Source organism: Pocillopora verrucosa, chromosome 3 (genome assembly GCF_036669915.1).
Source record: "Pocillopora verrucosa isolate sample1 chromosome 3, ASM3666991v2, whole genome shotgun sequence".
In the NCBI taxonomy this organism is placed as follows: Eukaryota; Metazoa; Cnidaria; class Anthozoa; order Scleractinia; family Pocilloporidae; genus Pocillopora; species Pocillopora verrucosa.
Window position 1 is genome coordinate 11,725,224 of NC_089314.1, and position 24,968 is coordinate 11,750,191.

A 24,968-nucleotide genomic window follows, 5' to 3' on the forward strand; every position below is an offset into this window, starting at 1 on the left:
TTAGCGGGAAAGCGAGTGGCGTAACACAGTGTCAGTGGTTTATTTAAAAAGGCTCGAAGCAAAATAAAAGGAAACTCAACATCTTCCAACTTTTCGTTCCTAGTGATAACCTGGCCTTGAGGTGATGTCTCAATTTTTTGTTGCCAGAATTGTGTTTCCTTAGAATCAGGTTTTCAATAAACAGCAAATAATTATAATAAGTTGCAAGAAAGCAATAAATCTCGATTAAAGATAATGTTACTGAAGTATTAAAATAGTTTGTACTGTTTTAAAAAACGAACATTATTATCCCTCCCTTGTTCAAGTGATGGATATTGTCAACTGCGGCAAAAAAAAAAATAGTTTCGTTGAACTATTTTCGACTTAAGTCCCGTATTATTATTATTATTATTATTATTATTATTATTTTCTTCAGTTGCATGCCAAATGCTAGTACATCGTTTGGCCTAAATATATAACCTTTGGGATGCATATGATGAAATCGGGACTCTATTTGACAAAACCGTTTTCTCGGCGTAGTTGTTCATAAAAGACCTTTTCCAACCTTGGCCTAGATATATAGCCTTTGGGTGCGATATGACGTAATACGATACTTAATTCGCTCACAAGTTCAAAAAACCTTTTTACAGGTGATGATAGCAAAAGCAAACAAATAGCAGAAATTGGCCCAGATATGGCACCTCTGGGAGGGACCTCATCGTTCGCAAACAATCCATCAAACCCGTTTATTAGCGCTAACGATGATAGAACATTTGGTCGCAAAGGGGGGCGCATTTGCATTTATTTGTCTAATTCAACAACGACTGAACATGGAAAGGTATATTTTCTAACTTCCACATACACCTAATTGCAACAACGTTGTCGTAGAAAAAAGGGAAATAGGAATTGGTTTATCCGTCTAAGTTGGCCGCATTTACGTTACATTACATACATTTACAGAAAACTCACGAGTTTTTCTCTGTTCACATATTCGTGTATAGTAAGATAAATTCATTTACGTGTGTGTTAAGGCCGTTTCTTCAGGCGAATTTCAAACTTGTATTTATAATGCCTAACTTTAATTCCTATTTGCTTTTTAACCTTTTTCTTTTTTCTTTGATAATGTCATTGCAACTGACTGTAATATTGCCAAATGCCACAAAAGACATGATTACACTAGACAAAAAGGTCCCACCAAACAAGAAAGAAATTAACGGGTATTTTGAGCAAGTGGTACAGGACGGCAAGGATGGAAGTGGATTATATTGCAATTAATTTTTTGACAGGAATCCTTTATACCATCTGTTGCTTACCATCTGTTAGCCTTTCTTTCTATCTGTTGATACTTCTTTGCTTTCACCACTTTTAGCATTTTTCTCCTATCCTAGTGCAACACAATAGCATCACAATTAAAGCAAGCTGCAGGCTATGCGTATAAAGTTATATATATCTTGCGTGCAATTGTCCCTTAAGGTCGCGGTGGATTCATTAGGCAAAATATTGGCAGGGGTATTACTTTTAAATTCCTAATATCATGAACAGTTCAAAGCCGATTTCGTCAAAACTTAGCAGACATATTGAAGAATTATCAAAGTGCATAAACATTGATTTATATTGAGTGGATGGCGTCTGAGGGCAATGCAGACAGCAACTTAAATTAAATTTGTTTAAAATGTGATTTTGTGTCCAGGTTTTCACCCCGAAGACGAAGACACAGACACAGAGAAACTTGATTTAACCACTGAGTGATCTATCACAACATCTATTGTGTCAAGTCAGAGCCCGATTTTTTAATTTCAAGTTTCTTTAAAAGATATTTGCCTTTAAAGGCGCAAAATTTATGATGCGAGAATTTAAAGGCTTCAATCTTACCTTCTAAGGCTTATTTTGAAAATTCGGCCTCTGATATGACAATCTACAATATGTCTAGTTTATCCCCCTGCCGTGTCAGCTCGTGAAATTCTCTGTCCGCGCTATATTCTTGGACACAAAATTGCTTGTTTTTACGCTTCCGAAGGCTTTCCGAGCAAACACGAGGGAGCTGATTAACTCAAATTGTGATTATGGTAATTTTGGTAAAATTTTGCTGCACGGACCAAACCAAGATAAGTGCACGCAGAAATCAGCAATACTTTGAAATTCGCTGCACATATTAATAGAATACACCACTGCGCGGCGTTTTGAGAGTAGTAGCTGAATACATACAGTAAGGATTTTTTTTATCAACTCATACTTTATTCCTACTACCAGTATTAATTACACGGTAAATCATACAAAATAAAGACTACTTTCGCTTGGAAATTAAAATAAGATTTCACTATAGCCGTATGCGAATATGGCCCAATATTGGATAAAACGCGTCTACTATGCTACCCTTTCGTGGCAAATATTCCAAAATTAAGACCATTTCGCAAAAAATTAAAGTCAAGTTTTTCAAAAAAACGCAAGCGAATATGGCCCAATCAGTGGATGAAGGGCAGCTACAATGCTTCCATTCCACGGCAAATCATACAAAATCAAGACTACTTTGCACGGAAATCAAAATAAGATTTGATTATAGCCGTATGCGAATATGGCCCAATATTGGATAAAACGCGTCTACTATGCTATCCTTTGACGGCAAATGTTCCAAAACAAAGCCTGTTTCGCATATAAATTAAATTCAGGTTTTCACAAAATCGCCTGCGAATATGGTCCAATCAGTGCACGTAGAGCATCTAGAATGCTTCCATTTCACTGCAAATCATACAAAATCAAGACTACTTTGCATGGAAATTAAAATAAGATTTGATTATAGCCTTATGCGACTATAGCGACTAGTTCGCATAAAAATTAAACTCATGTTTTCACAAAAACGCATGCGAATATGGCCAAATATTGTATGAAGCGCATCCAAAATGCCACCATTTCACGGCAATTGTTCCAAAATCAAGACTATTTCGCATAAAAATGAAAGTCAAGTTTTCACAAAAACGCCTGCAAATACGGCCCAATATTGGCAAATGTTCCAAAATCAAGACTATTTCGCATGAAAGTTAAATTCATGTTGTCGCAAAAACGCAGGCGAATATGGCCCGATATTGGATGAAGCGCATCTAGAATGCTGCCATTTCACGGCAAAAGATCCAGAATCAAGACTATTTCGCATGAAAATTAAAGTTAGATTTCATCATAGCCTTATGCGAATATGGCCAAATGTTGAAAGAAACGCATCTAGACTGTATTTCGCGGCAAATCATACAGAACCAAGACTATTTCGCATGGAAATGAAAGTAAGATTTGACTATAGCCGCATGGGAATATGGTCCCGTACCGTATGAAACGCTTCTACTATCAGTACCCTTTCACGTGGAATGATCCAAAATCAAGACCAATTCGCATGAAAATGAAATTAAGATTTCACTATAGCCGTATGCGAATATGGCCCAATGTTGGAAGAAACGCATATAGTATGCTGCCATTAATTGCGCTGCAGATGATCCAAAATCAAGACCATTTCTCATGAAAATTAAAGTACGATTGGACTATAGACTTATGCGAACATGGCCCAATATGGGATGAAAAGTATCTAGAATGCTGCCATTTTACGGCAATGATCCAAAATGTTCCAAAATCAAGACCATTTCGCATGGAAACGAAAGTACGATTTGACTATCTTCGTATGCGAATATGGACCAATATTGGATAAAACACATCCAGTATACTATCATTTCCCGGCCAATGTTCCAAAATCAAAGCTCTTTCGCATGATAATTAAAGTCAAGATTTCTCTAAAAACATAGGCGAATAAAGCCCAATATTGGATGAAGCGAAACTAGAATGCTACCATTTCACGGCAAATGATCCAAAATTAAGACTATTTCGCACGGAAATCAAGTAATATTTGACTATAAAAGTATACGAATATGGCCCAATGTTGAATGAAACGCGTCTAGTATACTACAATTTCTCGGCAAATGATCCAAAATCAAGGCTATTTCGCATGCGAATTAAAGTCAAGATTTCTCCAAAGACATATGCGAAATAAAAATTGTCCTGGCGTTTGGTCTAGATACATAGCCTTTGAGAGGGATATGGCAGACTTGGACCAATTTGCACACAGTTTAACGAAGCATTTTTTTTTTTTGAGTAGATGGCCACTGTTGTCAATGTCCACCGTTTGGGCTAGATATGTATAACCTCTGAGAAGGATACAGTCTAAGCTCTCGTAAGCGGACACCCTCGGTACGCGAAAAAAGTGTCCGTAACTGGAGCTGGCCGCTTACGAGAATGGTTCTGGTAGGCGGCCACTAGATGAAATGGCCGATTACAGGAGCTTGCCAAGCTAACAATAAATATTGGAAATATACCAAAAAATTTATTGCGCCCTGGCTATACAGTGCTACGATAGTGGCGATAACTAAGTACTAGGACTGCCCCTTAGTGATTTACAGTTGTAACCAACACTGAAAGCTATGCAGTTTACAATATTTAGGAGTGCCTTTCATGATCAGGCCCAATTTCTCTGTATTTCTTTTTTAGGGTTTCCACTTACGGGAGCTGAAAAACAAAGGAACCGTACAAGCGTATCCGCGGCCGCTCACTGGAATGTCCGCTTACGAGAATGTGAAATTTGCAGTGTTTGTATGGGAGTTAAGCTGTCCGCTTACGAGAGTCTGTTAAGAGAGCTTCCACTGTATTATAGAATAGGGCACCCAATTCGCACACAGTTAACTAAAACCTTTTTTTGAGCTGATAGCCATTGTTGTCAATTTCCACCGTTTGGGCTAGATATGATGGCGTTAGAAGACAATTTTCATCAATTGGACTAGATATATAGCGTTTGGGAGGGATCAGACGGAATACGGCACCCAATTTGCACAGTTCAACAAAAGGTTTTTATTAGCTAATGGCGATAGGAGACAATTTCCATTATTTGGGTTTTATATACAGTCTATGTGAGGGATACGACAGAATGTCTGACTTTTGCCTTTATTGGAACCATTACACTCAGTCTTGAGCGTAGTGCATGAAAGATGATTAACCACTTGTATTAACCTATGTACATCGAGGATACTTAATGTCATTAAAAAGAAATAAAACACAAATTAGCGTAGGTGTCATCCTGTAGATCCAAAACTGTTTGGCAGACACTGACAAACTGATTCAAGCTGCTTTGATGGCCCAGTAATAATTCGGCACCGTGGAGGCCATGTCGGTGTGTATCCACCAAAACAATGGACGAATTCCCGACTGGTATAAAGACAACTGTCTTCTCGTTCACTATTAACAGGGCAGCATCACCGTGGTCCCGTGCACACAGCCTTCTCAACTGGAACAACAACGTCGTGGGGCCATGTTCATCAAAAACGCGAACTGGCAAAGGGGAGTCAACTGAGACGCTTACACACGGTTGCGCGACGGTGGCAGCCTCTGACGCAGACAAGAAGCGTTGCGGCAAGCTTAGACGACAGCGGTCGTAAAGCCGGTTTCCTACTCTAATAGCGGCACAAAGAAGTTTGACCCACAGAGGAGACAGCACAAGTGTCGGTTGGAGATTGAGACCTTGATGCCATGCGCCATGTGCAAGGATAAGGGCTATAACACTGCAAGCCGAACTACCATTTCGGCCGTCAAGTGTTGATTGGCTGACTTCAGGCGGGAATTTCCATACGGACAAGTCATTCTGAGTAATGCTTTCCCCGAGGACTTCAAAATTGTCATCTGTTGACGTGTCGGTGTCAACGGCATCATTGTCGGAATTAGCAATATAATGCTCATATTCCTCTTCGACATCGTCATGGTCAGAATCATCACCTCCATCCCAATTGTCATTGTCATCCTCATTGTCTTGGATATTTAACGAATCCTCATAGTCACTACCAGATAGTGCTGTTTGAAATTTAGAGGCTGCGCTGACAAGTTGAAGCTTGCAGAAAGCGATCCCTTTTTTAGCATAGGCCAACTTCCCTCCAATAATTCTTGCGTCCACCGACACAGTTCTATAGCTGCCGATCATTTCCTAAAAAAATAACAAAAATGGGCACGTTATATAGCCAAAAAGGGTTGAACTGTATGTATTGTGTACTCGAAATCGCTCTATAATCATACGCGTCATTAAAAAGGACTTACACTTGCAAAGCGACAGACTGATTTGAAAGTCAATACTGTCACAGCAGACAGAACCGGACGACATGAACTTCGGTTGTCATGAAGTCACTTCTACGACAAAATGCAAGAAAGGGAAACGATTGGATCAACGTTTTAGCCAGTAAGGTGACAACAATTTAGATTGTTTTCGAGATACACCAGAAGGCAGCCCATTAAAGTGCTAATTTCTTGTTACAATGTAAGTATCTGTCAGACTACGCAAGTACGTGCTAATTCTTTTATTGTAAGGTCGGACCAGACCTCATCATTAATTAAAAGGTCGGGACCCAGTTATTCGAAGGTTGGATAACACTATCAACCGGATAAATCGTAATGCAGCTGATGTGACAAAGCAAAGCATGATATCCACTGCATAAACTAACTGATTTTTCCAGTGCACAGTGTTTTCCATCGTTTAAACACTACGCTCAAGGCTTTGCGCATATGACAAATAAAAGTTTTTCTCAGTCCTACATTCTCCGACTCCACAGATGCTTCTTCGATTTCTGGTGGTCCACGGGCATCAAGTGGCCTGGAAAGATCTTAAAAGGAGTAATGAACGAGAACAAATCAAATAAATCTATTTTTTCGGTGAAGAATGGTTCTCAACCGAAAACAAATTACAGTAGAACCTCTATTAAGCGGCCACCCTCCATTAAGCGGCCATTTTTTTAAGTCCCAAATTATTTCAGTGTCTCTAAACTGCAGTATTCGATACCTTTATTAAACGGCCAACCTCTATTAAGTGGCCAGTTTTCAAAGTCCCGAGGGTGGCCGCTTAATAGAGGTCCGACTGTATTTTCAACTGATATTTACTAACTGTCTAATTTTCCCTGCAATTCCTCTGCGATCTTTGTAAGGTGGGGAATGCTCACGTCCATGTAATACGCAATGAAGTTGGCCATCTCCTTTTTTACCAGAGCAACTTCCTCGTCCCATCTCTTCGCTATCTCGCTCTTCTCTAAAATTATTCTCTTGATCCGTATCGGTGTATCTGCGATAGCATTATCATTAAAGAGAGAAGCAGGTAAACAAAGTACAGTTTTTACACAAATTAAAGTGTAGTGAAGTCTTAACAATTTGAGAAATGTCCCGACGCGACTGCGTAGCATAAAACATTACCGTACGAACATAACAGAAGATATGGATTGTGAACATTAGACAATCGCTGTTGTAAGTGCTATAATTGAAGCGCAATAGACTATGGAAAAACGGAACAAATATTTAAGTTAGCGTTGAATGCTGTTACTACGCAAAACAACTTCGACTAACATTGTTGCAAATTATCACGACCATGTACTGCTGTTTCGGCCTATTTGGGCCTCATCAGCACGGCGTAGCAAACCACCCAGTGTGAATGCGCATATATTAGTAACAAACTATTTGTTTACTAAAATATGTTTACAAAAGTAAAAGCCTGAGTAATCGGCAGCCGTGGACAGCAATCAGTACATGTCTTCAGCAAATTAAACAAACACTACCACATAACTCAATTGAATGGAAATTTCATAAATGAATATGGATCATGCCTCACCTGCATTTCTTCCCCATGGGAAGTTTCCTTCAATGACTTCAGAGACAGAACATGTACACTGCAGGTTGGCGCCTTGAACACCCTGTGTCTCTTCATTATACCGTTGTATTTGAGAAGAAAGTTTGGCTTTATCCGCAGAAATTTTACTATGTAATCGTGTGCGTTGCTTGGATGATCTTGAATGGAATTAAAACAATTGAAAGGAGGCAATATGACCCCAAATCAACTTAAAGTGCTTATAGTATTACAATGATGTTTAAAACAAAGATGTGACCTCAGCTTAAAAAATAAATAAATCTAAGCAAACGAGCGATCGAGCGAGCGTGCAAGTGAGTGGGTGAGTGAGAGACAGTGAGTGACGGAGTTGGTAGGTTGGCAGGTATAGTATGGATGGATGAATTTTACCAAACATACCAGCCAGTTTGTTCATGGATTGAGTAGTCTGCTCGATAGTTGAAACCAACATCTCTATTTCATCTTGAAGCCGAAGACGGCTAGAAGTACCCTGCAAGGCTTCCACTTCTGTTTTAAAAAAAACATATATATTGTCATTTAGAAGTGACAGAATTTGATCAATCAGTTACCAACCTGGGTTACCAAGTAAACCTATTTTCATAACCTAATCTGAACTTCAAATAAAATATTTAAAAAACCTGGATAAAAATGGGAATTGGTAAGCAGTATATTGAAACTTCTGCTCCTGATTTCAGGCTAGCCTAAATAGCAGAAATGGTTAGGCTGAGTAGCATTTAAATTGGCCCCAAGATCACTGACTAAAAAGGTGATAGCTACTGATAAACAATTGCAAACATTGCATGATAGCTATATATATAACATGATACAGACATTTGTTTCAGAATTGACTCTTATAACGCTTGACTACCATTAACTTGCTAAATAGAATTTCCCTTGAGCTTTATTTACTGTCATACTGATAAACTCTGTATTTTGTTTGAAAAAAACAATATCTCATAAATTAGAGCTGTGTTACAAGAGTAAAATTCTGTTTGTTGTTGACGTTGTTGCTGCAAGTAGAAGGTATTTTTCAAATGACGTTATTGCAAAATCAAATAATACAAAAGATAAAAAAGCTTCCTTACCATGTGCATGACTAACAACAGCACGTTTCCACTCGTCTGCTTTAAATTGAGCCAATGGGACTTCATAACGTGTCAAGAACTTCATTGAATTCTTTGCGTGATTCAGTTAGCATTTTAGTAGCCTTTTCAAGCAATAGACAAGTGAAAAAACAATAAATCTTAAATGAAACTGACTTTTTTTCTTTACTTACTATGGTAGAGCTCTTTGGAACAAAAAATGTTTAGAGAAATATTTTATCCTCATCTAGGGTTGTACAAGGGTCCTTGAAAAATGATGGGTCTTGGCAAATTATTAGTTGTTACAAAAGACTACCGGTATGTGTATATGTATGTATACTTGCCTGTATACATGTCTGTAACTTGTAGTTTGAAAGCACAATAATCCTTAATTGCCCTTCTGATTTATCAAGACATAATTTATTGTAAAACGACGTACAGAGAGCTACAGAGCGCTGTAAACAACTTTTGCCCAGATTTCTTCAGTTGATCACGGTGTCTTACAATTGAATTTTGGAATCGCAGCATCTCAGGTTCCGTTTTTACAAAATAGCTAAGTCTTTGTCTCGGATTTTGAACGAGGGCCTTGGCGTCTCAGCTTGTCTTGGATTTTACCATTCTACACCCTTTCATCTGTACACCACATTTTCCTTACTTATAGAAAATTAGTGTAGAGCTCTTTCCACCACCAACAAAAAAATTTACAGAAAAAAAAAATCATGTCTTCATCTGTACACCACATAATATACATTTTACCCACACGAGTGTATCGCCGCGCAAGACTCTGTACCATTCCAACAATTTTTCTTTTGTTCCACCTCAGCGCATGCTCAGTAATGAGCTCTTCTCGATCTTGAAAATTGTAATAAAAGAGATTCATGGTAAAATAATAAAATGACTTAGATTATTTTCAATTCGTACTGTATACTTGAAAAACTTTGCACTGTATAAGATTAACCAAAATGAAAGTAAGCTGCTACTAGCTAGTCAACCTCGTAAGGAAAGGAACTGTTTTAAACACACTTTATTACTGCATTATTGGTTAAAGTTTCAACTCACTCTCAGGAAGCATGTACTTTGTAGTGTTTCCACAACGAGACATGTGGGAATTGATCTGTTCCACTTCCTCGCCAGTGGAGCAGGCACTTCCATCTTGCCATCGGCCTCCCCATATGACCTGGCAACAAAAATTATAATAGCAAATTTTACAGTCAGCGCGAATCATTCAACATGATGTAACTTAGAATTTGCTGTCCCAAACACAACCCCTTTCTGATATCACATTTAATTTCTATTTTTGATATACTACCTGGCATGTCCAACTATGAGCTTTTGCATGCATCACAGACAAGGCTGGTTTCATATCACAGTTTTCAAGCCCACCAGCTTTTGTAGCCCACTTCCAGTACTTGCAGACAATGTCTTCCCAGAAATACTTGACACCAGCTGGTATCATTTTTTTCTGGTGTACAAAGTTTGCATAGCCATACAGCTCTCCCTGGAACATGTTCACTGCCCACTGAGCCAAGCCATGTCTGCAACCTACGTGATTATATAAACAGAACTCTCGATAATTATTAGTACATCAAACACACCCTTATCAACCACATGTTTTCAACAAGTTACATTTTATTCTGACTTGCAATTTCCAGTCCAGTCTCGTCCAATTTGGCTGCCTTTCTGCCATGATTGTTTGCAGCCCTCCAGTGTGAGTCACCACATCTATTATCAACGTCCTGTACATTGAAAACCCATAAAAGCATCATGTCATGAGAATAAACTCGAACATAGTGACCTAAGTTTTTATTTTAAAATTTGGAACAGAAAATGCATTTTCTAAAACCTTAGATTTGGACTTCTTTGCATAAACTGCCTTCAGGTGGCTGTCAACGTCGTGGTTCTTGGCAATGAACAGGTCTCCATAATATGATGGCCTTCTTTGACTAGGTAAAAGACAATTCAAACACAATTTATTGTATTTAATTTTAATATCACTTTCTCTGAATTGTTATTCTGATTCCAACACACACAATTTTAGTACTGCATTAAGATATACAGGAGGCAAAGTGTTATTTAATTTTAACATCAGTGAACAAGGTATTTAATTAAAAAGGCAGCCCTTGATATGCTTCAGAAATTCAATAATAAGGCAGCCATTAAATTAATGTTGAAAACGCAGGCTCGCATTAAAAGAGATAGTATTCAAAAGATTCATCATAAATTGAAATAAGCAATGACCGAGACAAATCACATTGCATTAAATTTTTTTCAAAACTTGGAATTAATAAAGGTAGCATTTCACTATTACACTACAACATATAAACATTGGTTTTTCACTATTTAAATAAAACAATTCATCACACCACTATTGAATATTTACCTTCCTGATGTATTGTAACGATGAAGTTTCATATTGCCATCAACATGGCATGAATGCTGAAAAACTGAACAAGGAGGGCACTTCATCCAATTTAGTCCTTGCAAACAATCTAACTCATATTGCAAGAACTTCCACTCTTTGAATGAACGAGAGAACGCAGAATTATTGATGGTTGGTGCCTGTCAAAGTAAATAACTTACTAGTTAAGTTATATACAAAAATGGATTAACACTGTCCTAGAATAACATGTGCCAATGAAGCCATGTATTTTTAAATGTACATTTTTAAAAGAAATAAAAAATAATGTGTAACATTAAAAATTATACATGTATGACAAACCCTGATTATGACAAAACATCGGTTTTTATGATATTCTAATACATGTAGTTTATTTTTTACCCTTTTATATGGTATCTTTACATGTTCTATGGCACTTAGTATCACTGCGAGTGACTTAGTATCACAGTGTAGCTATTATTCAGTTTATTGAAAATAAAAAGTGGAATCATGTACCCTTCCTTTTGTTACAGATACGTCCTCGAGAGCTCTGATAAAGGAGCTTTCTGAGCTCCCAGGCATTCTCTTTTGAATGGCATCCCATAGACGAAACAGCTGCTGATCAAAAAGATAGCTTGTGTCTGTTGGGCTTCCTGGCCAATACCCAGCCTGAACCACGTCACTAATGGACCTGGATGGGGTAACAGCATCACATCGGCTACACTGAATGCTGAACTTGTTTAAATCAAACCTTCCTGAAAGAGAGAAAATATGTGCTAAAGTAAAAAGAAAGCTAAATATATAAATTTATTAAGAATCAAATACCTAATGTTCACAGGAAGGGTTTCTATCATGGTTCAGATATAATGGGCACATTTAATGTCTATGAATGTGGTTTTACCAACTTTCCCCAAAATCAAAGATTAGTGTATAGAACAAAGTAAGAATCCATCTTGCCCAGGTGCACAAGCCTATTGCCCTCGTAAATACAGCCACGTTCAAAGGAAAGCTTATTTGAGCATTTGAAAAAATCTTTCTTTTAAGCTAGAGAAGAACCTACATAAAAATAAATATTATTAAAAGCAATTGCTTAGTGCATTTAAGACAACCACATGGCATGGTACCAATTTTTGAGAGGATACTTATTACTTACAATGGGTGGGTGAGGGGAGTTGTTTTAGTTTTTAGGTTTAAAGTGTGAAAGACTCGATGGAAAAAAAAACAATGACTTGAAACTTGTTCTATATACTACCTTTCTCGTTTATGACAATGATTGTTCCTGTAGTTGGTCGCTGCTCTAATACTCCAGCCTCATTACAGCATGGGCAATTTTCAGGTACACTGATGACAGGTAACAGTTTAGCTAACAAATAAAATGTCAGACATTATGATGGCAAAAGAACCATTTTAGTAATAACATAAAAATAAATGTACTATTTGGCAAGGAATCAAATAGCTGCATTTCAGGGTAAAAAACTGAAAGTAAACTGAAATAACAATTCTACAAAAAGAAATTTATTCAAAAAATAGGAAAGCAGCACCTGCCAAATATCTAATTCATATATCTGCTGTAGTTGAAATTTATCTTTGGTTGAAAATTTTCAAACCAGCCTGATTTTTATTTCCCTTTGCTTCAGATTATGTTAATGGAGACAATAAAAACATTAAAATCATAAACTGTTTTCCTCTAACACCTTAACAGGAACCTGAGTAATTATATTTAATCAGACATTTTGCATAAAAAGTTAAAAAAATGAAATCAATATCACATAAAACAAAGAAAACAAAGTACATAATTTAAAAAAAAATTGAAAATTAATACCACTGTTTGTAATCCTTAATTTAATGCCTGATAATTATTTATATTGTGGTTACTGTGTTCAGACTGTTAGTTTATACCTGCCTACCTACAATACGCTTTACTCCACTTTCATCAATTGTAACGGTTGGAGGGATAGCCTGAAAGAATCCATTAACATAACCATCTCTGTCATGAAAAGGTAACAGAGAATGCACATCTTGGTCACATGAAGGACAGAAAAATTTCTTTGGGCAGTCATGGCACCGTATGCGAACTTTTCCTTCTAAACACATATGACAGCGATTAGGTGAAGGAAGCCCCTCACAACTAAGGACAGCCTCCAGTAGAAGTTTTCGGATGTTATCCCAGTTTGTTGACAAGTTCACCATGCGTGTCTCCCAGCTTTGAGATGAAGCATCGAACAAGCTGAGAAGCTCATCGCATCTTGCCAAGGCAGCGTCAAGATTGTCTGTGGAACAAGTGTTAATATTTTTGTTCATTAAACCAGGAACATATGTAATTCCTGAGTTTAGATTGGTTTACAGGCCATGGTATATGAACTCATATACCATGGACCATAAATACAGAGTCTTTCACAATGTTGTATTAAATTTTCAGATACTTTTTTGAGGTTTTAATAAATCAACTACTCCACTCGCATTTGTTTAATATGACAGAGTTATAGCCATAGCACTGAGTTGGCTATACAGGCTATCAAAAGACGTGTCATCACATCCAGTGGGCTTTATGGTATGATGTTAAATATAACCTTGCCAAACAAACTTCATATACAAAGAGTCTTATATGAAGAGTTTCTGTCTATAAACTTACCTGTTTCGTCAACATCATCTGAATCAAACTCATAGCCTGCGTCCAACCCAGTTATGCCAGGAATCGGTTCTAAAGAAAGGCATAAGGAAGGAGTTAGGGGCTTTTGAACAACGAAGGATTATGGACTAGGTCATTATGTTGTGGTTCAATTTTATCTTTGATTAATTTTTTTTAACCCAGATTGATTTTTATTTTAATAGTCTCATACTAATATTAAATCATAATCTGAAACACTGGGTAATGACATTCCTATTACTTTGAAAAAATATAAATTAAACCACAATTGATAGTTAAGCAGCAGGTTATATCACCTTATTCTCACTCGCTGATCTGAGTTAAACAGTTTACGTGCATAGTGTAATCAACAAAATAATATCAAATCACCTTCGAATTCCACTGATGCATTGGCGAAGGCACTATTTGCCTCAGTATTTATGCTTTTCTTTTCACGAGGCCGATACTCGTACTTGTATTCCCTGAAACCGGTTGTGGAGTCCCTGTAAAATTCGGAATCACTCTCGCCTTTCTTCCTCTTTCGCGATTTTTCTTTTTCTTCTAGCAAACTTGTTGCTTCCTGGAGCAGAACCTCAAGATCTTCTTTCTTCTTGGAGGCCTTCTTCGCCGCCATTTTGTTTTTGGTGATTCGTGTGCTTTTACTCTCTCCAGTCTTCCACTGGCTTCACGGCCATCACAATGTTGAATGATTATACTTCATTTTATGTCATTTGAGAAGTTATGATAATCCTTCATTTGCAGTGGAGATCGTGTTGTTGGGAAAGATCGTCCTCTATCGCCCGAAGATTAATTGCCTCATTTCCGCGCTTATTTAAAATTTCGAAGGAAAGAAGCGACACTTTTTTGGGAGAAAGGCGATTAATCAAGGGGGCCACTTATTAAGAAACTATCAACCTTCACTGATTCCGCTTTAGTTGAAGGCTAAAAAGTTATAAATAAAGTGGTAATAGAAACTGGTTTTCCTTGTATCACTATTCTTTAAGAAAGCGAGGAAGGAGCGGTGGGGAGTGGGGGAGAGGGCGTTTATTCATGAAAAGCATTTGTTAGACATAACGACCTGGGGCGGGCACTAGTTGGGGGAGGGCGCTTATAGGAGCGTGGGCGCTTATTCAAGGGAATAGTACTTGGTTTCCCTCATCAATAACGCAATATCGATTCAGTATCCAGGAAATAATTTATAAACAGTCATTAATAAATAACTCACGGACCTTCTCGTCTTGACATTGCTAGAAAAAATTTCCGATCATAACAGTGAGAGCAGAAATTACGGAATCTTTCAAGAATATGGCATGCAGTAAATATCAGCCAGTTCCTCTGTTTTATTTCTTTGAAAGGCAGAATGGTACTAATGACTTCTCATTTTTTCATCAAAAGAAATGAGAGAATTATCTGCACAGTTAACCTAATGAAATAATAAATTGCCAGGGCGGAACAAAACCAAACAAAGTAAACTTAAAAAAAAATTTGACAAAAATACCTCCGAGTCTCTAACTCAATAAAATGAAAACCAAATTTTGAAGCTCAAAGCTGTAAATCAAAACTACAACCAGCAACAGTGGACATTTAAAAATAGCCTAGAATCATTATATATCCAAATCCAACAATCAATTTCAAGGATGAGACACTCTGACTTCAGAGAAACATCCCACATATCGATATCCTTACTAAAGTTGTCGAAGGGAGTTACCATTGTCGGAAATCAGTCTAACTATTGTTGTTTAAATTGATTTCACCACCAATGTCAATTGCTTTGTAGAGGGAACAGGACTACCTGCGTATATATCGAGGGAGTGAATGGCATCGTGAATTGTGAGAATGAACAATTGTGATTTCTAGTGATTAAAGGACCATGATCGTTTACTATTAGTGAATTGCGGTGAATTTCTTGAGTTAAGGGAGCCATTCGCGATACCATGTTAGTGGAGGTACAATATAAATAAGCTAAGTGATTCTAAAAATATATTTCGTTATTTTTTATCTAACTGTTGATTGTTTGTTCATTTGATCACAACACTGAAGTCTCTTACCAATTGTCAGAAACCAACCAGACCAATCATCTTGAAATGTTCTTTGTTTAATCAGGTTCTTAAACTAGTTTTTAAATTTCGATAAAAACAGTGAATACAACAGAAGTATTGACTTCTCTAACAGAACAGACCTGAAGAAATTCTTTCAATGATGGACTGGTCTTGTCAGCCAGTTCTGATCAATGATGAGTTTCCTTAGTTTCAGACAGTCTAATGCACCAGTCCTGGTCAGTTACGTTTCCAGGCAGGATCCAGGCTCCTGTTCGTCACCTGAGTCGGTAACTGACCCAGGATTCTCCTTGTCATTTGAGTCAGTAACTGACCCAGGATCCTCCTCGTCACCTGAGGCGGTAACTGACCCAGGCTCCTCCTCGCCACCTGAGTCAGTAACTGACCCAGGATCTGATTATTCTTCTGATCCATTCCCATTCTTCTTCAGGTTTGACATTAGAATGGAACATGTGATCTAAGGAACAATTCCAGCTTCTCAAATGAGAAATATATAATATAACCAAGACTTAACTGTCACTCACTTGACAATTTTGAGAGTACAACCAATACAATACTGTATTAAATTATTTTATAATTCAGAGTTAGGGAAATACTTGTCAAACAGTCTCCCTTCTTCCACCAAACTCAACTGACTTTTGAAAGCTCTGATGACTGAAGTCAACCACAATGCAATATTTACATTAATCTCAAATGGTGTGTTCAGAAATTTAGGCAGGCAGAAGCCTTTCCCGTAATAACAAATAGCTAAATTCATTGACAGCATCTTGAATGCCATGAAAATATTGATCCTAAATCATGAAATTGATATTCACATTGTTTTTTTTCATTAAGGTTTCGTTCTTTGCCACACTGAAATATCTCTGATTTTCTGAAGAATGGCTGCATTGAGGACTTCTTACATTTGCATCAAAAGAAATGACAGTCAGCCTAATAAATAAATTAATTGCCAAGGCAGCACATAACCATTAGCCTACTAAACTAGAAAATGACAAAAAATACCTCAGTCTCTAACTAAATAACATGAAAACCAAATGTTGAAGCTCAAAGCTGTAAATCAAAACTACAACCAACAATATTGGACATCGAAAAATAACCTTAAATATATTCAAATCTAACAATCAATTTCAAGGATGAGACACTCTGACACTAAAGGAACACCCCGCACGTTCTTAGCAATGTTGTGGAAGGGAGTTACTGAGTCAGTCCTAGTCAGTTACGTTTCCAGGCAGGACCCAGGCTCCTCCTTGTCACCTGAGTCAGTAACTGACCCAGGATCCTCCTCGTCACCTGAGTTGGTAGTTGACCCAGGATCTTTCTCATCACCTGAGTCGGTAACTGACCCAGGATCCTACTCGTCACCTGAGTCAGTAACTGACCCAGGATCCTCCTCATCACTTGAGTCAGTAACTGACCCAGGATCCTCCTCGTCACTTGAGTCAGTAACTGACCCAGGATCCTCCTCATCACCTGAGTCGGTAACTGATCCAGGATCTGATCCATGGTAGTAGCTCCAAAACTCTCTCCAGTATCCATCTGTTGGCCATTCTTCTTCAGGTTTGACATTCCTTTCATCATTCTGTCATAAATCACACACCAACACTCAAAATTATCTTGTCAAACAACATACACAAGAACTCAAACATGTTTACCCTCGATACTTTTCATACGAAGAGAAATTACACCAAGAGTATTTTTGACTGAGTCAATTAAAAACAACTTTTATATTGAGAAACATTCCTTGTAGGCTTACCTCATAAGGCTCACTAAAGTTTAGATATCATTCAGTTATATCCATGGTGGGGCCCATACTGAATACATTATTAGAGAAATAAACTTGAGTGTTTAAGAAATATACATTACATCATATGATGAACAAAAATTCATTCAGTGACCACCTTTTGCACAGTCCTACAGGTACACGTAGCTGACAAGCCCATACAAAGAATACAAGGTAACTTTCAACATAAAGGTTCAGCAATTCATGTGAGAACAAGGAACTGCTTATGTCCCCTCTTACGTGGTTCTGAATATTTACTTAGTGGCTCACCCCAGCTAGCACTCATTTTCAAAGTTAGGTACTGCGTACATGGACATCATTTGTGAGCGTTACCATGAACAGTGACTAACCATTTGCAATATGAGACTTTTAATCCACAAAGGCTTTGAGATAACTCACACAAAATTTTACATTATTAGCTTAACACTAAGACCAAAAAAATTGAGAAACTGAACAAGATAGTGCGGTTTCAACTCAGTGGCCTCGTGGCACCATTCGAGGATGCACTAAAAAACTCTTAAATGTCCTGTATGGGTAACCAGGCAACGGCTGGGCGTCAACCAGCCGCAACAGTGAGCCTTTCAAATGATGCATTATTTTTGTAGTTCAGCAGCTCATTGGCTTGGCAGTTTGCTTAGTAAGTTTGTATTAAAAATTACTATCGAAATCTTACAAAATTAGGCCTTCACTGTTATTTTCATACAAGCTGATTAATGAGGAGTTCTCTGAACAAAGTTGGAAAAAAGTTTGATCATAGTAACTGCACACCAATTACATTAGAGAATCTGTACCTGCAAAATTTGAACCAATAGCTCTCCTACAGCTGTAGCATTCTTTCTCTGCTAATTTTCAAGTAGCCCCTAAGTCATTTCTTTTCTAGTGGACAAAGTTCCTGGAGAAACTACTAGTTGCATGAGAGAAAAGGAAAACGTGTGTGAAAAGCACTTTAAAGCAAAAAAACTTTGATGGTGCCTTTACAGCATTATTTTCAAAACCTAAACTGAAAACTAATACACTGAGTGAATCAATCAAAAGAAAAATACAGATTTATGCTGAACTTCCTTCTAGAAAATACCCAAATACTTTCAAGAAGCTCTTTCCAAAGGAATACTTGGGTATCAAAAGTTTTTCTCAGAGCATTCCCCACATCAGAAAGAAGCTTCAGCTTTAAAGTATGACTTTCTTTAACAACTCTTAAGAGCCGTAAATAAAGCAAAGTGAAAGAACTAAGGTCTCAAATCATTTCATACGGACAGATGTTCAGCTCATGGTAAGTACAAGTAATTGTTTGCTCCCTCAATTCCTGTTTCTGTTATGGAAATCAAGACCACTTTCTGAAGAAAAAAAAAAGCTAAACGAATAAACAAAACTTCCCAATTGTATGACAAGTGTAGAAAGTAGCTCTTTGATCTCTTTCAAACACTGACATTAACTTTCTGTCATTAATATCTGAAAACAAGCAGCCATCCTCACATTCACGTGTACAGAGTGGTAACACATTCACCTTGGTTTTTTCCCCTTTTTTCTGGCCCTAATTACACAAGGAATAGCTTCATTAAGGTTAAAGGCGTGAAATTAGGAATGGAGTGTATCCAGATTCTCTGTTTCCACTGTACATACTCGAAATAATATTGACCAAACTCAAAAACAGACTTCAGACTTCAGCCTTCCTCAAAGGCAAACAAACTTACTTAAATGGGTTCTCATCTTAACTAAAAAAATGACTTGCTTCCAAGTTTAACAGATTAAATGGTAGTGACAAAGAGTGACTGTAAAATGTTCTAATGTGTGGAAGGCTTTTTTCAGTTATTCGAAATGTAAAACCTTTTTCTTGCAATCATTAAAAAGCCACAATATTTGATCAGCTTTAGATTTCCTCTCCTATTTTGGCATCCTTTCAAAATTTAAAAGAAGACGCTAGTTTTTGTGAGGTAGTTATTACTAATACTGAAAGTTGCACCGTGATTAAAATTCAAGTAGGAAGAAATTTTCTGCACGCCGTTTGGTATCTCAATTCTCGCTCAACTTTCCACAATACAGGATAGCCCTTTACCGACTGACATACCGCAAAAGAAGCAAACTGAAAAATGTCTTATTTTCATCGTGAACAGTCTTTTCATTTCTGTGTTCTTATTTTTAGCGGGCTAACTGACAGTGATTTTAAACGCCGAGAATTGCAAGGTGGTCCAGACTTCTTCCAGAAACACAGCAAAAAGTAAATGCAAACAACAAAGCGACAGCGATGTAAACAGCGAAATAAAAATATAATTGCACACCGTAGTATTTACGCATGTCACATGAAAGAATTCAACTTAATTACAAATTACATTTATAAAATTGATTTGAACTGACTGATGGTGACTTTTCATGAGATAAACTTTCCGCTTGTTCTATAAAAGCAAAGGAAATATTACGAACCAAAGGCATAAAAATTCTTAACACTACACCACTGTAAATTGAACAGAATAGACATCAATAATGACATGTGCAAACTAAGATCACAAAACTTACGTGGTATTCTGTCTTGAAAAAGGAGAGGTTTCTCTGACGTACAGCTGCACTCAAATCATTCACTTGTTGCTGTGTCATTTTAACGTTAACAAGGCACAGCGTCTCCAGGTGAGGAACGCAGCTGAGATGTCGAATGAGAACACTTAGTCCTTCACCAAGAGGGTTCGCTGACAAGGTGAGAATGCGCAGGCTAGGAGCCTGGTGCAGAGATCTGGCGATGGTTGCGGCAGGTTTGGCTGTTAAATTGATATTAACAAGTTCTAATGTGTGAAGTTTGTCAGTGAAGATGATACGAGACACCAGGGTCTCTGTCAACTGAGCATCAATGATTTCAAAGGGTTTCCAAGTAATAGTTATACATCGCAGAGCAGTGAAAAGTGGTAAGAGATTAGCCACCATCTTCATCTCTTTCCTTTCTATCTGGTTTATATCAATCTTCTTCACACAGGAAAGGCTCTGAGGAGTCGGACCAGTGATGCTATCAGTGTTCTTAGTCAAACACGAAGTTGTTTCGCTGTCGTGTTCATTCAACGGGTCACCAACACGCTTCACCTGAGTAGACTCTGCTGTTGGCGAAATGAGCTCTCGCAGCATTTCAGTCGGAAAAGTACCAACATCTTCTTCTTTCCATATTTCATAAACATAAACGATGACTTTTCTCTCTCTCTTCAAAACGAACTCTTCCAAAGGACGTGGGAACTTCTTCAGTAAATCCGCGGCTTTCTTTTCGCCCGAACAGCTTAAAAAAACAGCATTTGTGTCCTCCGCTAGAGTGATCAAGTCTTGAAAGTTTTTCTCTGAATACTCTTCGTAGGTAGGAAAAAAGATAAAGTCGGGTATCACGGCAGATTTCAGCAAATGTTCATTTGCAGTCATGTTCAGCTGGTTAGAATCAAGAGACAAAACACCTCCAGTGTAAGAGGGAAACGCTGAGCAGAGATCTCGCCTCTTCTCGGCCGAACAACAAATGTAGCTATGCGAGATAAGCTGAAGATAAAGTTGTTCATCTTGAGACAGTTTTTCATTCTCAATGAAATCACATTTCGACAAAGATTCCTTTCTTCCAACCGAACCCACATGATGAAAAATTGCGCACGCGGCTTCTGTTGACAGCTCACAGGCAAATTTCAGAACTTCATTCATCTTCACGATCTTTTCAAATGATTCAACTTTGGAAAGGCTAAGCGTACTTTCTCCTTTAATCGACAACACTTCCTCCTTAATGTGCCAGGCTGCAAGGAACTCCTGTACGGATTTATGAATGAAATAGGCCCCTTTCTCAGGATTGAGACTCGTAAGATTGAGAATCTGGAAAAGCCCAACTGCACTTAATTTTTGAAAACTTCTTAAAATATTGCCGGGGAGTTTGATGCAGCGTACGTAAGGACGGTCTTGCAGAAGTGCTTCAAAGGCAGCCTTTCCAAGATTACTCAGGTCTTTCCTGGCTTCTGTTGAGGTCACTTTCTGAAATGGCATAGGCTGGTGACTTTCACCTTTGTGATCTAGCATTGTTTGAATGAATTGTGTGAATATGTCTGCCCGTGATTTTGGCAGTCCTTCGTGATGTTTCCCTTTCCACAAAACACACAGCATCAGAAGGAGGAGAGGTACTTTTGCCATGTCAAGGAGATACTTTTCTTTCAGGTAGGACATGAACTCGTCAAGATCATCTTCACTTGCCAAAAACTTTCTCGCAAAGGTTTCGATTTGTTCCCAGCTTTTGAAACCGTGAATCTCAAACTGAACGTGGCTGGGGCCTCTTAACTCGTCACATTTAAGTTGACGCGTGGTGACAATAACGTGACAATCTCTCAGCTGCTCACCCTTCCAAATTTCAAGGATGGGTGAGTGTTCTTTTGGACAGCTGTACTCATCGTAGCCATCCAAAATCAGAAGCACTTTATCTTGATTGTTAACTATGTAATCATAGAGACTATCAACTGAGATCGGACTATCACTGGCCAGCAATTTAGACGCACGCAAAACATCACGGATGTTTCCTACGTCACACACATCTCGCAACTTAATCAGAATCAAAACCAAAAAGTTCTTCAGGATTTCTTTTAAGGCTTTCGACCAATCATATGCAGCCTTCTTACAAAACGTACTCTTGCCAATTCCTGGCCGACCATAAACAAGCATTCGAGTTGGTTTTCCCTTGAACATGTCGGTGTAGTCTTTAAGTTCCTTTTGTGTCACTCTGCTGGGCTTCCTGTGATCTCTGACCCAACTCAAAGGTGTGTAGATCTCATCAATCTGAATGGTAGAGCTTTCGTTCCATGGAACGTTTTTCACCTTACTGAAGGTGTCATAATAAGATTTTAGCTTCTCTTGGCACTTCTCAACATTCAAAGGCTCTGAAAAATAGAGAAAACAAACATGAACTTTTATTGCTGGGATGAGTGAGCATACGATGCCAAGTTTCCAAAACCACACGAACTCTAGCCTGTACAACAGACGCAATTTTTTGGCGCTTCTCAGTCCAATGGAGTGAGGGGTGGGGCGAGCGCGAAGTCCGAGTTAACTGCGAGGGGAGAAGCTTCAAAACATCTTATTTTCATTTTGTGATTGATCATTAATTTTCGGCATTGAAGCAGCTGAAGTAAATCAGGACAAGAATAATAAATTGTTATAATAAAAGAATGAGGAAATATGTTTTATCGTAAAGCCACTCTAAATCTTCGTCGCGGGGAACTCCTTGCTGGACTACAAACATAAAGACATCACAGCAAAGCATCAAGATGAGAGGATAGCGGGTAGTACGTACCGCATCTATTCATGCCATTTTGCTGGATCCATGCATTTTTATTTTACAAAGGCAGGGGGAAGAAAAATGGGGTCGAGGGGTGGGTGTTATCGGGCACACCCATAGACATGTCCTCGTTTTACCTGCCAAACAAGTTTTTCTTTTCTCCGGAGTTAAGTCACTCGGAGACGACTCTTCATCACGGCGTTTCACCTTTGGCCGATCCAAATGTTTAGTAGAACCACCTGCATGATAACAAACGTTAAAAAAAAATAGACTAGATTTTTGGACTCAACAGATTCATTGTTCTCTTTTCTATCTGCCAGAAAGAAAAATTATGATCACCACGTAAACGTACTTGGTGACCTACCATTCATATCTCTTGTTTGAAATCGAGCGAGAGGCTTGAAAAAAATATTTCCCATACAATAAGCAACTCAGGGGAAAAACAAAGACATTCACTAAAAATGAATGTTGTAAGGGCACTTGTTGCACGTGCACAGTTGTATCGCATTCTTAACAAATGTTAAAAAAATTGGAACAGATTTTCTCGTTCAACAGATAAGCTTGTACATAGCCTTCACAATTTTCCTTTTCCGCTTAAAAGTTTTAAGGTTTTCCCGTCGTTTAGGGCCATTTCATTACGCATACCTACATGTTACACTGAGATATCGTTTTATACGTGATAAGAAGGCCTGGGTACACAAACTGAATTTTTTTTTTTGGAGTTTGGTGACCTATCATTTACATGTCTTTTTAAAATTCGAGAAAAATACTTGGAAAAAACTATCCTTTATGTAAAATAAATAGCCAGTGTAGAAAGACAGAGTCGTTAAAAAAGAAAGTTTGCAACGGTATTTCCTGTATCTCTGCATTCTAGTAGGTGAGCTAGTTACTTCCCAACAAACTGATGTTGACTTAGCTAGTCATCGAAAAATTTGTCTCTGATGAAAACAACTCACCAGTTCGTTTCTTAAATTCAATGGATTCCAAAGCCTAGAAGCTGGAGGAAATAGCGGCAGCCTTATGCTTACAGTCGGCAGTTAAGTAGTGAGTGAATTTTACACTACCAGAAAACTACATGAAAATATACAAACGCATCAAATGATCGTCCTTCGCTTTGATTTGGTTACCCATAAATGAAGCGACACTTTACCTGTTGCGAGGTACTGTCAACAACGAACACAGAAGATACAGTGGCCAAAAAGCATAGTGTCTGAGAATTTAGGCACTATTCTTGTATGTAATTGTATATTTATTGAATTTAAAGATAAGTGGTATATTACCAGTCATAAGTTGCTCAGCTAAATCTGTGCGTTTAACCAATGGATGACACAGTGCATCATGTAGGATCGTGTATGTTGCAGTTGAGCCATTCCTCTCTTTCCAATGTAGTAACATTCTGTAACTTTTTTCAAACCATCCCCTATTTTCCATATCAAACGCCGTTAATGTTGGTTTGTCAATTTTTAGACGACGCCCGACTACCATCCAATTTTCGAGTTGCTGCGAAAGCCACTCTAAATCTTCGTCGCTGGGAACTACTTGCTTAACTAAAAACATAAAGACATCACAGCAAAGCATCAAGATGAGGGGATAGCGAGTAGTACGTATCGCAGCTATTCATGCCATTTTGCTGGATCCACGCATTTTTATTTTACAAAGGCAGGGGGAAGGAAGATGGGGTTGGGGGGTGGGGGTTAACGGGCATGCTCACGGCGTTTCACCTTTGACCGACGCGAATGTTTAGTAGAACAACCTGCATTATAACAAAAAAAATCCACGCCCACATACGCGAACAGAAGATATCTTGTTCCTTATTTTTTCAGCCAGTAAGAAAAACCGTCATTGCCACGTAAACGGATTTGGTGACATATTATTTATACCTCTAGTTTGCAATCGAGCGAAAAGCTCTAAAAAACTCTTTTTCACACAATGAGCAACTTGGGTAAAGCCACTCTAAATCTTCATCGCTGTGAACTCCTTGCTTCACCACAAAAATAAAGGCATCACAGCAAAGCATCAAGATGAGAGAATAGCGGGTAGTACGTACCGCATCTATTCATGCCATTTTGCTGGATCCACACATTTTTACTTTACAAAACCAGGGTAAAGGAAGATGAGGTTGGGGA

At 38.1% G+C, this 24,968-nt stretch overlaps 2 protein-coding genes across 2 annotated transcripts in view; both read right to left on the reverse strand.

Moving 5' to 3' along the window:
- Positions 1 to 4,842: 4,842 nt before the first annotated feature.
- LOC136279549 (uncharacterized) lies at positions 4,843 to 14,471 on the reverse strand. The gene is made up of 18 exons (XM_066163491.1): positions 14,133 to 14,471; positions 13,749 to 13,817; positions 13,024 to 13,386; positions 12,369 to 12,479; positions 11,633 to 11,871; positions 11,120 to 11,298; positions 10,583 to 10,682; positions 10,379 to 10,475; positions 10,049 to 10,281; positions 9,799 to 9,916; positions 9,500 to 9,591; positions 8,822 to 8,864; positions 8,743 to 8,778; positions 8,056 to 8,164; positions 7,643 to 7,818; positions 6,929 to 7,102; positions 6,583 to 6,650; positions 4,843 to 5,980 (listed from the first exon to the last, which is right to left on the reverse strand). The coding sequence occupies exons 1-18, from the start codon at positions 14,374 to 14,376 to the stop codon at positions 5,045 to 5,047; spliced, it is 3,387 nt and encodes a 1,128-aa protein (XP_066019588.1). The 5' UTR covers positions 14,377 to 14,471; the 3' UTR covers positions 4,843 to 5,044.
- Positions 14,472 to 15,819: 1,348 nt separating this feature from the next.
- The window catches only part of LOC131776105 (uncharacterized), a 29,010-nt gene continuing 19,861 nt past the window's right edge, over positions 15,820 to 24,968 (reverse strand). The window contains exons 26-29 of the mRNA XM_066163492.1: positions 24,123 to 24,389; positions 22,980 to 23,081; positions 20,091 to 22,447; positions 15,820 to 17,378 (exon numbers count right to left, since the gene is read on the reverse strand). Coding sequence (XP_066019589.1) covers positions 17,151 to 17,378; positions 20,091 to 22,447; positions 22,980 to 23,081; positions 24,123 to 24,389 — 2,954 coding nt within the window. The 3' untranslated portion in view covers positions 15,820 to 17,150. The remainder of the gene's footprint in view (positions 17,379 to 20,090; positions 22,448 to 22,979; positions 23,082 to 24,122; positions 24,390 to 24,968) is intronic.